Below are 16,755 nucleotides of genomic sequence, written 5' to 3' on the forward strand. Positions count from 1 at the left end.
AGTCATTTTGATACAAATTATCTATAAAATAATATAGATATATAGATATTCAAGTTACATAGATACTCAATTTGAATCGTAAGTTTACATCGTGCGCATGAAGTCTAGTTTGCATGATTATCGGTTGATGAAAAGAAGGTGGAATATGAGAATATAAGGCACGGGTGATATAAGACGGCAATCGAGCGCTACAAGCGGCAGAAGTCTTTCATATTGTTAATAAATTTCATTTACTTTCTTTCGTTCGTCCAAATAATTTGACAGGAAAAACATAATCGGTGTTCTACGTTTCGTTAATGTATCTGACAATAATAATTGTTCTACGAAATGTTAAGTAAAATAGTTAATATGACATACTATCGATTCATAGTCTGATTGGTTAAGCCAGTGTTCAATGCAAGTATGGCCGCCCTGCCATCACCCACGCAGGTATATTATAATTTTTATAATTTTATCAGGCTATAATATTCAATATACTAGATCTATTATTAAGTAGATTTTTTGAAAGATTCATCTTTCTTTCGTGTAAAGCGATATCACCTTTTACCATACACATTCTAAATACAACCATACTTGTGTCGTCAGTTACTTAAACTTCTTTGACAGTACATACAAATAATCTTTCGATAAATCTACATTAAATACATTATCTCCTCTATGTACTTCTTGATAAACTTCTTAATAAAATGGTTATAACTTACATATCATAAAACTTAATAATTTGAAGCTTTTATTCATATATTTGTTAATGTTAATATATTATACATTTGCGGCAATTATATTTGCGGCAATTTGTGTAAGTTATTTATGCATAATACTATTAACAGTTTGTCATATGATACAATTTATGATATAATAGCAGTGAATATATACATATATATATATACACATTTAATAAATTTGTTTTTATACAGGTGGCTGGAAGCCATACTGCTATATATGAAGCTTATTATAACCAGGTATAGTTTTATGTATTTTCATATAGTAATATCTTATATGTTTATGTATCTAGATGGTTTAAAATCAAATATTTGATTAATATGTTATATGACGCATGACATATGAAGGTGGATCCAAATGGATATGGACAAATTCATGCGATGGAAGCTGCAAAATTTCTTAAGAAATCCCAGCTGAGTGATGTTGTATTAAGTAAGATATGGGATATGGCAGATCCGCAATCACGTGGATTATTAGACAAATCTGGTCTTTTTGTTGCTCTCAAACTTTGTGCGTTAGCCCAAGCAGGAAGAGACCTTAGTATGTCAAATTTAAATATAGAATTGCCACCTCCAAAAATGGTAAACTGTTATATTATTTAATACGCGAAATAAATTATTTTACTTATCGCCGTTATATATTTTTAGGGTGATATTCCTGTAATATCTCAAAAAAATATAGTAAATACTGTACCAGTAATAACATCTGTCAGTAACGGAGATTGGTCTATTAAACCTTCAGAAAGAGCCAAATATGATCAACTTTTTGACAGTTTGCAACCTTCAAATGGATATATACCTGGAAATAAAGTAAAGGATGTTCTTATGGATAGTAAACTTCCTTTGGATACACTTGGAAAGATTTGGGATCTTGCAGATATGGATAAAGATGGTATGCTGGATAGACATGAATTTGTTGTTGTAAGTATATTCTCTATAATATACAAGAGAAGTATAAGCTCTATAATATACAAGATAGTTATAATGAATTAATTTTTTATTTCTATAATATAAATTAATGTATTATTTATTTAACACAGGCTGTGCATTTAGTGTATAAAGCTTTAGAGAAATATGCTATACCAAGTGTACTTCCACCAGAGTTAATGCCACCAGCAAAAAGGAAAGATTCTACAACATCAGTACCAAAATCTCCTGCGCCAATTGCTGTAATTACAACAGTCCCACCATCTATTCCACCTCTACCTAATGTACCTCCAGTGAAGGGCATAGTTGGTTTGGATACAGTAAAGGTAATATTTCGATTGTTAAATAAAAATAAAAATTAAATATTCTAATCCCAATATAAAAATATATGATATAGACGAATGTACAGTGGGTAGTTTCATCTGAGGATCAAATAGTAGCAGACAAACTATTTTTGCAAGCTGATCTAGATATGGACGGGTATGTCTCAGGTATTGAAATCAAAGATGTCTTCCTTCAAAGTGGACTTCCACAGACTGTTTTAGCTCATATATGGTACATATATATTTTAATTATACTGTTTACTGGTTAGTAAAGAATAAGGAAAAAATGAAAGAAATTTCTTATTTATTTTTCAGGAGTCTTTGCGACACATGTCAAAGTGGAAAGTTAAATAAAGAACAATTTGCGCTAGCTATGTGGCTTATTAAACAAAAACTCAGGGGTGTTGAACCGCCCACAGCTTTGAGCCCTGATATGATACCACCATCCATGCGAAAACCAACTGAATCTGTTGTGGTAAATATCTTGTTGTATCAAAATAATTCTTTCCTTCTTTCTTAGTTATTTACACCTTTTTTGCAACATCATGTGTTGTTTTATTTCAAAGAAATAGTGCACGATACAGTCAATGTATCGTAAAACGTTTACGAGTTTGAAATGCCCTCCAAAACACAATCATGAATACAACAATTATTAACATTCCACCAATCATAATAACACTGTAATTTGTTTGTAGTTCCATTTCTCCAGTTACATTTAATTTTATTACACCAACGATTTCATTTCTTTGCCAGCAACTGTAAACAGAGTCATTATGAATTGTATTCAAAGTATTATTGTTTAATTCGTTTTAATAACTAAATAACTATTTACCTATATATGTTTGCATCTTGAAATTTTAATGATTTGAAAATTATATGCATTTGCGAATTAAAATAAATTCTTCCTTCAGATTGGTCTTTTACAATAGACGGATTTAAGATTTTGTCATCTATTTTCCAATTAATTGGAACATCTGTATTTAAATTTCTGGAAAAGTAAAAAAAGTTTGAATGTATTTCTTTAATTTTCAATGTTATTTTACCCTGGACACACAAGAACTGCTTTTTTATCATGTTTTTGATAAATTGTTGTGCGTATAACTGGCGGCGATGGAGCGGGCATTCCTTGAACCATAGAATATATACCAGCACTATTATTTGCACTTTCAAGTACATTTCCCTTTTTATCTCGTACTTCGAATATTATATTTTCTGGACACTTTATCTACAAGGAAGTTATGTAAATTTAATTGTATATTAAATATTAAGCACTACACGAAATATTCTTATTTGCATAATATTTAATAATACCTTGCAATAGCGCACCATAATTTCTGTTTTTCTATCTTTAATATTCGAAATGTCCAAAGCTTTTGGCAAATATTTACTTTTACAAGGTATTTTATTTCTAAATAAACGCAAAACCATTTTGATTTTATCATTCATACTTTTATCTATAATTTGATCCTGAATTGTGGTTGTAGTTTCTATTGTTCCATTTTGTTCATTCTCTGCAGCTAAATGTTACACATTTTGAAATTTTAAGATAGATAATGCATAGTACGAAAAAGAAGTATACTTTGCCGTTTATAATCTGCAAGTTGTTTTTCTTCTATTATATTTTTCTTGTTGACATCTGCACGTGAAGAAACAGTACAATATCCATATCGAACTTTTTTACCAACTACATTACATTTAGAACATAAAGACCATTTAGTCCATGTTGTATAAATATTTAAATTATATTCCGATACAATATTTTGTGGTATTGCATGAGGCATATTGGGTGCTGTTGTAGGGTATACAGTTTTTACTCCTTCAAGATCAGTGTCAATGGATATATAGTAATATATTGATATTGTATCCCCAAATTTACACCAATATTGACCAGCTTGTTCAGACTGTAAAGACTGCTGTATTATTATGGCAAAAAATATTTATTTACTAAATTGTACCTTAATGTTATGTATTATTAATGATCTGTCTTCTGGGGAAATGAACACATTATCTGATTCTATAAGCCTACTTGTATCATTGCTAACAGTATTATTGAAATACCATTCTACATCATCGCTAACATAGATTTCTATTGGAGAAATACATATTTGACATTTTAATCTGAAATTGGTGTATTAGTAATATTATTATTATAAAATAAGTAATAAGAGTATTCTTTTCATCATACGTGACAAGTGTTCCTTCTAAGGCTTGAAACGCTATTGGATACATCATCCTTTCCGATCCAATTTCGTTATATGTCTTTTTTAAACATTCATAATATTCCTGCCATAACTCTTTGTGTATCTTTCTAAGTGTTTCATTTGCTCTTGGATATTCATATTCATTAATATCAAGAAGAAGTTCACTCTCTTAATGGAAAATAAAAAGCTACTATATTTTTGCTGAAAAATGGCAAAAATTATTACCTTTTTGTTTATTCAATTTTTTGTTTATTTTTTTACGAAGTTCATTATATTTTTTCCATAAATTTATTCCTATTATAAAATTAGAAACTATATTTAATAAGAAATAAATATATAACAACAATTTTAACCGCATCTTATAGTTTTATGAAACTTGACATACGTTTTTCAATTTTTTATCTATTAGAAATTTATTTCTTTACATTGAAATCAACAAACATGTCAAAATGTAGTAAATGTAATTTAAATGCAATGGAAATATGTTCATTACGTAAAAAGGAAAACAATTTGGATATGACAAGTTGTATAACAATTGTGCCTGTCTTAATACATAATAAAACACCAATAGTCACCTTGAAAAGAGAAAAGGCGAGAAATGTTATGTTTGCAAAACAGTTACAAATAGAAGCAAGAAAAGCAAAATTAATATCCTTGTACGGTACAAATGATCTGGAAAAAATCAAACCTAAAACTCGTCGTGAATACATAGAAGAATTCATAATTAACACAATAAATGACAGCACCTTTATTTCTATAAACTAATTTAATATGAGGTATATAATTCATTGAAAAATTGCAATGTTTCCTCTAATGGATAGCAGTAGCAAGAAAGAATTAATTTTTTATACTCTGTACTGACAAAAAAATGTGTTGTATTGAATTGTATAAAAATTATTAAATTATTTGGCAGTTTTTTGTAAATGATATAGAATTTTACTTATTATAAAGAATTATATCCCAATAAAAAATATTGTAGAACTGTTTAAAGTTATTTAAAATATTTAGATAGTTAAAATATAGAATGTATTAATTTTGATACATGGAATATGATTATCCAAATGTAGATATATTTTCAAATTACATATGATATTTAAGTTCTAACTTGACATATGTTTTTTATATATTATTATACGCACACAAAACATCTGTACTGTCATTATATAATTAAATCATCATTTCATATAACTTATTTCCCTTTTTTATTTTCAATAAAATGTATTTTCATTTTTAGGAAAACAATAATGTCTCTGGTTATTCAAACCCAGAATTGGACATGATAAGTAAGGACATAGCAGAACTTGTAAAAGAGAGGCAAAGTATGGAACAAGATATAGCACAAAAGGAAGCTGATATTAAGATAAAGAATGGTGAAATTAAAAGTTTACAGAGCGAATTGGATACACTTGCTGCTACATTAAAACAATTAGAAAACCAGAAAGGCGAAGCACAAAAGCGATTGAATGATTTAAAAGCTCAGGTAAATAACATTTTAATTTGGTATATTTGGATGATTTGCTTGTTGAATGTACAGCTTTGCTTACATATGAAATTAGAAACATGGATTTGTGAATTGTATATAATGCTTTTGTTGAGATATGTAAATAATTAAGTTTACTACGATTTTTACAATTTAGAAATTATTATTTGATACAAATTAAGTTTTAATAATATAATTTAACACTGCATATTGTATTATTACACTATCATATGTTTTACAAATTATTTTTTTGCATACAAAATAGTTATCAATTAAGGAAAGAGGTATAAAGTGTAAGAGTCTTTTCCTGTATTTAATATTATCTTTTTAACATTTTCGCATATTTCATAATATAAGTTATACGATACTTAAAATCATTTTTATACATATAGCATGTTTTACATTATATAATTCATTATATATTTCTCCTCATACATATTGACCAATTTATTTATTTATGATCTTTCTCTGATTACTTTTTTTTCAATGAATATAATTTATATTTTATGTAATAGAATATTTATCAATTCATTTTATTGTTTTATTTTACAATGTGTTTAGATCCTTCATTATGATTTAGTTTTATTATGTTTTATTATGTTTGGCTTATAGAAGACAGAAGTAGATAAAGATTTGAGTGAGGTCGAGCAGAAGATACGTGAAGAACAGAAAAAGGTACATCAAAAATTTCTACTTTTAATGAAGGGCAGGTACGGTTGCGAAATACAGATTCTATTTCTCACTACTATGAGATAGTGGCTACAATTCTTTAGTACTTATAACTTCATCAAGTATAATACTATAAAATGATAAAAATCGGGATAGCTTTTTACAAGAATAATGATAAACCTAGAAAAATTTAAAAATAAAAACATTTATGATTTCATTTTGCGTATTAATTATATTCAGAAAATAATTATATGGGACTTTAGTTATATCTATATAAGCGTATGTATAAAGTATAAATATATAAACTAATGATTTAATATATATACACCACACATTATTTTAGAAAAAGCTTTATTTGTTTCCGTTACATCTGCATAGTTAATGCTAGTGCTTTGCTGCATTGCATGATAAACTGGTTGTAGCATAGATTGCCATCAAAAGAATTATATTTGCTTAGAACTTTGTGTTTGAGACTCCAGTCTAGTAAAGATTATGAAATCATGTTTTAACCTTATAAAAGTATTTCATATAAATCTATATGCTAAATTTAATTTTTTTCAAGATTGATAAAAATACAAGTATTTAATCTAGATTTGAGTCTTAAATTTTTATAATTGTATATAATATTTTCCTGTATTTACAACTATATGTTGATAATTGCAAATAATTAAGTGTAGATATAACACCATACATTATTAACAATATGTAATTAATATATTATAGAATGACTATAAACTTCATTAAATTACATATTTAGTCTTGTATATAGTCTATAAGTTACATATATATGTATATGTGTATCTACAAATATACTTAACATATTACAGAAATATACTTTTATACGTATGTCATAATAAATGAATTATTGTGTATAATACTTTATTACCATTAATAATAGGTTGATAAATTGCGTCAACAAGCAGAAGAGCAAGAATCGGTGTTGCGTGCTCAAGAAGAAGAACTGAATTTTAAACGACAAGAATTGGAAGGCTTGAGACAAGAAGAACAGCAGTTAGAACAGCAACAAAATAAAAGCAGGGACCAATTAAATGAACTCACTAAAAATTTGCAGGATACACAGTTGCAAATTTGTCAAGCAAAAGCAAAAATCACTCATTTACAAGAACAACAACGGCAAATGAGTGACGCAATTGCACTTTATGACTCTGCACTTGCAACTGGAGATGCCACACTTGTACCTGATACTAGTCTGCAATTTAATCCCGAAATTGAGAATTTAGAGTAAGTATTTAATATGTATATTCCTTAATTGTCTTTATAACAATATTACTTTATTATTTCTGTGTAAAAATCTATAGATATGAGAAAACAAGCGAAGAAGATAAGATTCAAAATAAGAAAAACGTTCAATTTTCTAATACAAATGGAGCAACAATGGATGGATTTGAACAAGATCCTTTTGCAGAACCATTTAATAATGCATCAACACCGGATCCATTTGGAAGTGCATTTTCATCTCCAAATACTACTGTAAGATCTTTCAATTGAAATAATTACTTATATTATTATGTAATTCCTAATGTAGCAATATGTTTATAATTACAGGGAGGAGGAGGAGGAGGAGCAGGGGGATTCACATCTGACCCATTTAGTGTATTTGACGATAGCAATGCTGTTGTGAAACAAGATCCATTTGATCCATTTGGAGATGGAAAAAGAAATGATACTAAAGCTACCACTACAACATCGGTAAGTCATTATAGGAATAATAAATTCTCTCAAGAATACAGCTATTATTTTGTTTATTTATTAGTTCTTTTTCTCTTAGGCGACAAAAGATCCATTTGGAGACGATCCATTTGCAAATCTTCATGCACCACCTCGACCAGAAAGTCCTAGTCCTGCTCTCCCTCCTAAAAAAGCAAAACAACCTCCACCACGACCAGCACCTCCTCGACCGTCTCAAGGACCTACCGGTCCTCTACGAGCAGCACCGGCACCGCCTACACCTTCTCCTACACCTGATCCCTTTGCAAATGCTTTCTCTGCTCAACAAGGCATAATAGATAACAACAACAGTAATAATTTTAATACATCTACTGGATTTGCAGATTTTGCTAATTTTGATTCTAAGGTATGTACTTCCACGTTTTCAAGTGTCATATAATATCGTTGAAAATTATGCTCCTATTCTATCAGTTGGTAGAACAATTATTTTCTTGGCACTCTGAATTGTATTAACCAATCTCCTTTCTTTCTGTTTAAGTGTTCCAATATATCTTCCTGGGCATATCCCTTCCTTCCTCAGTTTTATCAATGTCCAGTATGTTGTATGCTGTTACTTTAGGTTTTAAATACAGTTATTTTTAACGAAGGTGTAATATATTGATAATGACTTAAACATTACTTAAAGTACAATGCTAATTTACATAAATAGTGATGTGAGATATGATTCTTAACTCACATTTCTAAATTACGAGTTACTTAATATTGCTATATAATATGTCATTTTAATATATTACAATATTATTTTGTGAAATATATTTATATTAAAAAAAAGATTAATTATATTTTTTGTTTCATATTTAGGTAGAAGCTGCACAATTTTCAGTTTATTCATTGATCCGACTCCTGGAGCATGCTGTCTACAAATTAATTAATTTGTTCTCTTTGTTCCAGTATTCTATTTTCTTTTTATAATATTGCATGGAAATTTTTACATTACTTAAATAAAATGTTCGAGTTAATTCGACCAATTTAATATCATAGAATCTTTAAACGCATGTTTATTTATTCGCGAATGGTTTAAAAAGCGTTCACTTATTATTTTTATCTATCATTTGTTGTTTCTTTTATATTTTGCTCAAAGTTGATTATCAGTTGGTTACTAATTGTTTAATTTAGTAACATACTACAGATTATTGCGTGTTAGTGTTTCTTATTATAACAAAATCAAAACGAATGAACTCGAATATTTCGACTCGCTTGCAATTGAGTATATTCTAGTATTCAACAACAGCCACGTATGGTCCAGCAGCCTGACGATAACCAGCGGTTCTTGCGCTATTCTTTCTATCTTTTCAGTAAACGAAAATTGACCACTAAAAAAACCTGCTTCAGCCGGAACCAACACTGACTCGAACGGCACCACCCAGACCAACCAGCAGAACACATACAGTATCAACGGTAACTCCAAAGCTGCCGGATTTCACGGAAGATCCGTTCAGAGACTATCGATACGAAGATCCCTTTAACATACCAGATCCTTTCGCCGATGATGCAGAAGATCATAACGCGAATAAGAGTGAAACAACGGCTGGCAACGTGGATCCGTTTAGTTACGGAACAACCTCGGTACTCTCTCGTAAAAATTCGTTCACCAAAAGCTTTGATATCGATTTCTCAAATACTTTTCCTCTGACTAAAAGCAAGTTTGAGAAAGACAATGCTAAATTCGATACTGATTTCGTGAAAGCATTCTCTGACGACAACAGAAATATAAAGACCATCGACTGTGATGCGTTTTCAAACTTGAAGATAAAAACGGTCGACATAGACGAAGCATTTTCCACCAAGAATGAAAAATCTGCCAGAAGGCACGGACAAGATTTAGCACACAATAGATCTAAAACTACTTTTAATGATAAAAAATCGAAAAATGACATGGGTAAAATTTGGAACGGTAACAATGCACCGCCTCTCTCGTTGAGCGAAGAAGAGCAATTTGTTTGGGCATCTCAACAAAGCTTAAAGACCGAGGAGGAAAGGCGTAAGCGTAAACAGCAAGAAGAGGCTGAATTAGCTTTAGCCCTTGAACTAAGTAAGCAAGAAAAATCTGGGAAATTGTAAATTTTATCGGTAAAAGCACTTTCTGTTTGATTTATTTGATTGAATTGAAACATATACATATATATATACATATATTTTCGGGCACAACGACTTTACGAACCTTCAATAATGAAATCAGAACTGAAAGATATATGATATGTTAACTTATTATTAATAACTATGAGATCCGTGCTAATGAAAGGCTATGAAGGATAATCGCGCAATGCTTATTTTTAATACTACTTGGCATATCATAATCACGGTGGCACGAAAACAGAAATTGAATCAAGCATACATGCATCCAACAATTTATAGAAACATTAATTATCTAACATCAAGAAACATTTCACTGCATATGAAGTCAGTTTTGGATGTGATCTTCTTGGTTTCATCCGATACAGGATACATTTAAGTATTCAACTATATAGCTACAAACAAATTTCTTGATGCATTGAATACTATTTGAACATAAAAAAAAAAAAAAATTATATTGAACCGCGCGCTCTTTTCGATACTCTGGTTTACCACAGAGGAATCGATCGATTTTGTAAAAAAGTAAAAGGAAAGGAAAGATTAATCATTGCCTTGCAATATCGAATTCTAAGATAATGACACTTATATACTCGTAGTTGGTTGTACACTATCGCTAACGTTAAATTAGCATGTATAAAAGCAAAGTATAATGGCAGATTATTGGATTGACAATAAAAAAAATGTTATGTACACGTATTCAGTGAGTTCAAAGTGAGCGGATTAGTAATATAAATGGTTATCCGCATTTGAGCAGATAAAAGATTCTCAACATCGTTATACGAAGTACACTTTAATATATATAATATACATCTGTACATTTGCGAATAACAGCGGAGTGTAACATTTCTGTTTGTTTGATCTGCACTATTAATGATGTCTTATGCATGATACTCTAACTCGGTACATGTCTTCGTCAATATTTACCGGAAGGCATTGAATAAGCGACATAAAAAAATCATTCTGGCTATATAAACGTTACTAGGTAGAAATACACAAAACATACGATATATAAAGATTATTAAAAAAAATACTATTACATATTAGTATCCTTTTCGACATGTTATTATTGTGTATAAGAAAGATCAGTTATCGATTAACATAAAAATGTTGTGTTTCACTCTAAATAGTACTAAAACTGCAATAAAATCCAAATGAAACTTTTAGAATTTTTTTTAATAGACTCTGGACTTAATGAACAGATGATGAATAGAAGGTGCGAACAGTAAACAATGGTATTTGTTATGTTGTAGTAGTGTAAGTGAACCGTTCCAATAATGTTTGCGAGAATGCCGTCTGATTCAGCCTTCGGTCTTAGTACGTCCCAAAGAAATAAGGTGTTCAGATAAAGCGTAGCTCCGTGTTTGCCTCCGAATAATCTTGCGTAGCGATGGAATCGTTCGAATCAAACACAAAGAGCCACGTGTATCTTTACTTTTACTATTATAATCATATAATATTACAACAACGACAATGTATTACGCATGCTGTATATATTTCTATCTGTATTATTTCATGGTAATTATTATAATAATTATGTTATTGTTATACCGCTATTATGATTATTATTATGATTACTATTATTATTATTATTATTATCATCATCATCATCATCATTATCATCATCATCATCATCATCATCATCATCACCACCACCATCATTGATAGTGTAATAACTATATCATAAAAATACCAAGCGTTGTCAATATATCATTTACCAGTGAACAAAAAAGAAAGAAAAAGAAGAAGAAGAAGAAGAAGAAGAAGAAGAAGAAGAAGAAGAAGTAAATGACTGTAAAATCGTATTATATTATGTGTTACTGATATAAATATGGTATTATTGTGTATCGATATCGTTGCTGTTTTGGATGCTTCGAGAGTATGCATACATACATCACACGGTGGCAAATAAGTAGTAACTGGCGGGAATTGAAGACGTGTGTGCCAGAATGAATATTTATCGGAATAAACCAAATGACCTAATGCCACGCTTAATTCCAATAATTTAGAGGGCCTCGTCCAAAGAGTCGAATTAATCTTCGGTTGTACGAACTATATTTTACTAGTAATAATTAATGATACGTCGTTTGACGAAATTTCGTTATATCTATTTCCATCGTTTAATATTTAACAACGATATTTCTATAATTATTTTACAAGATGATATTATTCTTTTCTTGCTATTAATCGAATGATTAGATTTTCTATGTATCGATTTGTGATTTTTATTCAAAATATGAATATTATTCTAGAATGCTTTCAATTTATTATATCGTTTAAAATGTTCTATTTTTTAAAAGTAATTTCTATTCCTTCTGTAAATCTCATGTGTAAATTGCGTAGCCCTTAGATTTCTACAAGATATTTATTTGATAATTATAATGCAAGAAAGTTGGAACAACAGAAGAAATAAAATTCGATGAACTTTGTATTTTTTCCGTAGATATGTTTAACACATTCTGTTGCATATACCACAAGATGAATTTACTGGAAGAAAAAATAATACACATTAACGAAGAGCATACATATGTGTACACGAGATAAATCGAAGTATGTACATATACGCAAGCACTACTGAATAGCGTATTTAAAATGCGTTTAGGAAACCTGACTGCGACATGTTTAGACTATGTATAAATAGAAAACGCTTTATTCCATTTTGTTTTTGTTAATACTTAAAGGACGATGAGCATATACATGTTCTACTAAGTTAGAACGAACATTGTAACGATACATTTGATTCCAGTGATTCAATATCTATAGAAATTTGTATTTAAATGCGTAAAACGTTTGCAATTTTCTTTTTATTGGCAAACTTAAAAAAGGTATTTAAAAAATTATTCTATGCCTCGTTTTAATTAAATTATACTTTATAATGATACTTAAATTATGCAGAAAATTGCCAGTGAAATTGGAATGATGAACGTACTTGTCCATTAAGTTTTAACAATAAAGTTACGTTACAATAATACAAGTATGATGAAATTATTAATATCGTTATTGATAAGAAAAAACGTTGATATCGTTGTTACCAATGTGCAGGTGTGCTAAGTGAACAGGTGTGCAAAATTGTTAAAATCTCTTTCGTTCATGCTACATTTGTTACGCTAATTTATTCGATGCAACAGGACACCATCCATGAAAAGTTGCAGGATATAAATGTCGAATATGAGTTTATTTATCGATATCATCGTGCTCCTCTACGCTGTTTCAATATTCTCGACGATATCCTTTATCTCTAACATAGTCAAAACGATCGAAATAACATAAATTATTATATTACGTATCATTAAAAGCGTTATTCTCTCATTTATTTTCTATATTTTATTATTTCGGTATTTGAACGTTATTTCAACAATGAATGTTCTCTCTGAATATGTTTTCCTTTCTTTTATCGTCTTCGTATCATCTATAAAATGAAATTTAATCTTTTCTACGCTTTTGTCTTTGTCCGTTAAAAAATATATTTCTATACCATTGCCGAAAGATATATGTTATAAAAATAACATGAAAAAAAATTTCAAAGAAATTTCAGTATCATCGCGTCGAGAATGAGGATAACATCGTTCAGGGGGTCACACAGGCATACCTAAACTAAACAACATTAATATATATATATATATATGTACAATCCATATCGAAATTGTTATAATTCACATGCAAATAACATGAGTTTTCGAATAGTATGTGATAAAGATGTGTATGTAAATGTACTTGAACTATGTGTAATTAACTAATTCAAGTTATTAATCCCTCAACTGATGCGCGGTAACGGAAGTCGACTATATACGGTGTACTGTGCACAAAGAATGCTGTTATATATATATATATATATACATATATACATACATTTAGCGATTCAAGAAACATAAAAGCGACGTAAAAGAAAAAAAAGGGAGTTGTAGCGATGCTTTGTTAATTTTATGTCCGCGACTCCCTCGCGTAGTAATAAATAAGAGAAAGATGTCGCGTATATCACTTTTGTTCTCTGTGTGTAATCAGCAAAAAAATACTCACGATGTTACATTGATTATACAAATATACATAAATGTATGTATTTTCGGTAAACAAATTTCTCCGAGAGACTGAACATCGTAGAAGATCGTCCTTCGAAAGGCAGCAATTTCGATTAGAGATTTCTTCACGCGTGACTTTTATATTTTCGAGAACAAGGTTCTCGTTTTAGGTGTTGCCTCTGTTAGGTATCTTACCACATGGCAATAGATCTTGTCGACATTATTTTCGAATCATAAAATAATAAAATGCGGCAAGATGCAAAAAGTTTGAAAAAATGTTGCTCTATCGATCAATCGGAAGAAGTAACAAAAAAAAAAAAAAAAAAAAAAAAGAGAAAAAAGAAAAGAAAGGAAAGAAAAATGTACGAATTACTTTCAAGGCAGCGTTTGAAAGCTCACCGGAGAAATCTTCACTTCGATCACATCGTCAAGGACATGATTGAAAGGTATTCTAGAAATTAGAAACAAATATTCGTCAACTTCAAATTTCTCCGCGAGACCGAAAAACAGTTATGGAATGGAACCTCGAAGGTGTCTATCATGAACAAACGAGATCCAAATGTATACGTAATTGCGTAAGAGTTATCGAAATTTGTTTGCTATTTGTTTAACATCGAAAGAATGCTGTTGCACATGTGTACATGTAGGTGAAACGCACGCCGACAATTTTCTCAATTTTTCATGTGTCGCGAAAGTAGAAGATGTTGAGACTGTATTACTAATATACTTTATTGCTACCCACGTGCATTCCAGTGTCTCTAAAATTTGAGTAAGAGCGAGATTCTGTTGTATGAAACGATACTCTTCGAAAGAAAAATGATAGAACAGTATTCTTTGATACAACCAACGTAACGAAATCATAAACTCTTCTCGTTGAAATTATTCGTTGGCGAATTGCAGCCTGTACGAGAGGTATTATGTTCCTTCTTCGTTGCTTATGTCCTACTTGATTTTAAATAATTTCACTAACATGTCCCATGCCGTATGAGATGATGTTAATAATATAAACATTGAACAAAAACATTTGTTTAACAGAAATATTCTTCTGTTTAATATTAAACTAAAATAAAAAAAAAAAACCGTTTTATTATATATTCACAATATTTATATAATTAGATATTGTAATTTAATATGTTAATACGATTCGACGATATCATTCGAAATGTTACATTTCTTACGGTGTCGAACGTGTTAAGTATCTTTGCTCAAGGTAACGTGTTAAGATATCTATTTCGTAAAATGTGTCAAGAAAGATATGATTTATTGCTTTTTGTGCTACAAGTTGAAAAATCAATTAGAAGTCTGATCATTCGAGACACGCTGTTGTACGCTCTAAATATTCCTGAATGCTCGCTATTTAGCTGGTAACAAAGATAATCTGTTGTTCGCCAAGCGTCTGCCAAAAGTGCATGCGAATAGTAATTTATTATTATCGCTCGTTGGAACTCGCGTTAAATAGACATCGTACAACGCTCGTCGTGATTCTCAAGTGGACGTAATCGATGATCTTTCATCGAATCATTACAAACATGAATATTTCACGAAACTACTTCCTCGCTCAAAAATTTTAAGACAATTATTGTATTAGGTTAAAAATAATAATGGATAAGGCTATGTATACAATAAAGATATCAAAAATTGTTAGTTATATGATAAAGAAAGTAAATGTTATTGAAACATGCAAGCAATTTATAATTTATAATTTAAATCGGATACCAAGGTTTTATTAAAAACGATAAATGTCCTAAGACTTTTGAGCGAGAGTATACATATTTCGATAATTATATCAAAGAAGTTTCCTGAAACGCAAAGAAACGGCTGTTCATTCGTATTCAGTTGTATTTTCGAAACTTCTTTCACATTATCGATTCTTACTAATTTATAACACATCGTTTCTATATTTTTGCAAATATCGGAAAACTTCAATGGTATCTTTTAAATCGATTATAAACATGTATTTGCAACTGGACAAAAGAATACTCGAGCCAATTAACTATTACAAATTCGATATACACGCTTATATCCTTCGTCTCATTTTTCTTGATAAAAAAATACCAAGTTTATAATCAAGTTTTGTTCTGTGACCACTCCGTGGTCATGCGATTAACAAGTATATTGTACCGATGTTACGAGTTCTTATAGGCAAATACCTATATAGCAAATCGTTGTTTAATATAATATAACCCCTTGTACATAATAAGTTTAAATATACAAACATCTGGTTCACTATGTGTACATTAACCTACGTATGCTTACTACTCATCATTTTTTATTTTCGATATTCTTCGAAGAGGCAATGAACTTTAAACTTATTTTTTTGTTAATTTTTACTATTCCCAACATTCTGTTTTTAAAAAACCATACAATTATAATTATAGTGATAGTAACATTGGAATTTATTTTAATTAAGTTATTTTTTACGATTTGTTAAAACTACACCCTCGTTAAGAAAAAATATTTAATCTTATTTTTAATTTCTTGAATTTACATTTCGTAAACTGTTTATACTTTCCTATCGGTATAAAATCCAGTATAAAAATCCAAAATTTAGTAAATCGGATTAATAGGTTTATTTAAATTTGATTAAATATCGAAGCTATT

The 16,755-nt window shown here is 29.6% G+C and overlaps 2 protein-coding genes across 4 annotated transcripts; one reads left to right on the top strand and one right to left on the bottom strand.

Moving 5' to 3' along the window:
- Positions 1-122: 122 nt before the first annotated feature.
- LOC126918689 (epidermal growth factor receptor substrate 15-like 1) lies at positions 123-16,395 on the top strand. 3 transcript variants are annotated; one of them, XM_050726882.1, is made up of 14 exons: positions 123-429; positions 915-959; positions 1,068-1,301; positions 1,368-1,640; positions 1,760-1,972; positions 2,044-2,201; positions 2,285-2,444; positions 5,405-5,650; positions 6,263-6,325; positions 7,218-7,561; positions 7,639-7,810; positions 7,886-8,029; positions 8,109-8,414; positions 9,401-16,395. In XM_050726882.1, exons 1-14 carry the CDS (start codon positions 403-405, stop codon positions 10,127-10,129), a joined length of 3,114 nt encoding a protein of 1,037 aa, XP_050582839.1. In that variant the 5' UTR covers positions 123-402; the 3' UTR covers positions 10,130-16,395. The 3 variants fall into 3 exon arrangements, with proteins under 3 accessions (XP_050582839.1, XP_050582852.1, XP_050582846.1); XM_050726895.1 differs by having other exon boundaries at positions 9,365-9,637; XM_050726889.1 differs by lacking the exon at positions 6,263-6,325.
- Positions 2,516-4,348, bottom strand: LOC126918840 (uncharacterized). The gene is made up of 7 exons (XM_050727268.1): positions 4,155-4,348; positions 3,925-4,087; positions 3,549-3,870; positions 3,281-3,486; positions 3,013-3,194; positions 2,802-2,957; positions 2,516-2,725 (listed from the first exon to the last, which is right to left on the bottom strand). Exons 1-7 carry the CDS (start codon positions 4,199-4,201, stop codon positions 2,554-2,556), a joined length of 1,248 nt encoding a protein of 415 aa, XP_050583225.1. The 5' UTR covers positions 4,202-4,348; the 3' UTR covers positions 2,516-2,553.
- Positions 16,396-16,755: the final 360 nt, after the last annotated feature.

This window comes from Bombus affinis, chromosome 1 (genome assembly GCF_024516045.1).
Source record: "Bombus affinis isolate iyBomAffi1 chromosome 1, iyBomAffi1.2, whole genome shotgun sequence".
Classification (NCBI taxonomy): Eukaryota; Metazoa; Arthropoda; class Insecta; order Hymenoptera; family Apidae; genus Bombus; species Bombus affinis.

Excerpts from the sequence above, each read along its gene's own strand:
- LOC126918689 (XM_050726882.1), top strand. The coding sequence starts at position 403 with ATGGCCGCCCTGCCATCACCCACGCAG. Across the intron at positions 960-1,067 it reads ATGAAGCTTATTATAACCAG|GTGGATCCAAATGGATATGG; the intron begins GTATAGTTTTAT and ends TGACATATGAAG. Across the intron at positions 6,326-7,217 it reads TACGTGAAGAACAGAAAAAG|GTTGATAAATTGCGTCAACA; the intron begins GTACATCAAAAA and ends CATTAATAATAG.
- LOC126918840 (XM_050727268.1), bottom strand. The coding sequence starts at position 4,201 with ATGATGTATCCAATAGCGTTTCAAGCCTTAGAAGGAACACTTGTCAC. Across the intron at positions 4,088-4,154 it reads TTAGAAGGAACACTTGTCAC|ATTAAAATGTCAAATATGTA; the intron begins GTATGATGAAAA and ends CACCAATTTCAG. Across the intron at positions 3,871-3,924 it reads TAATAATACATAACATTAAG|TCTGAACAAGCTGGTCAATA; the intron begins GTACAATTTAGT and ends CAGTCTTTACAG.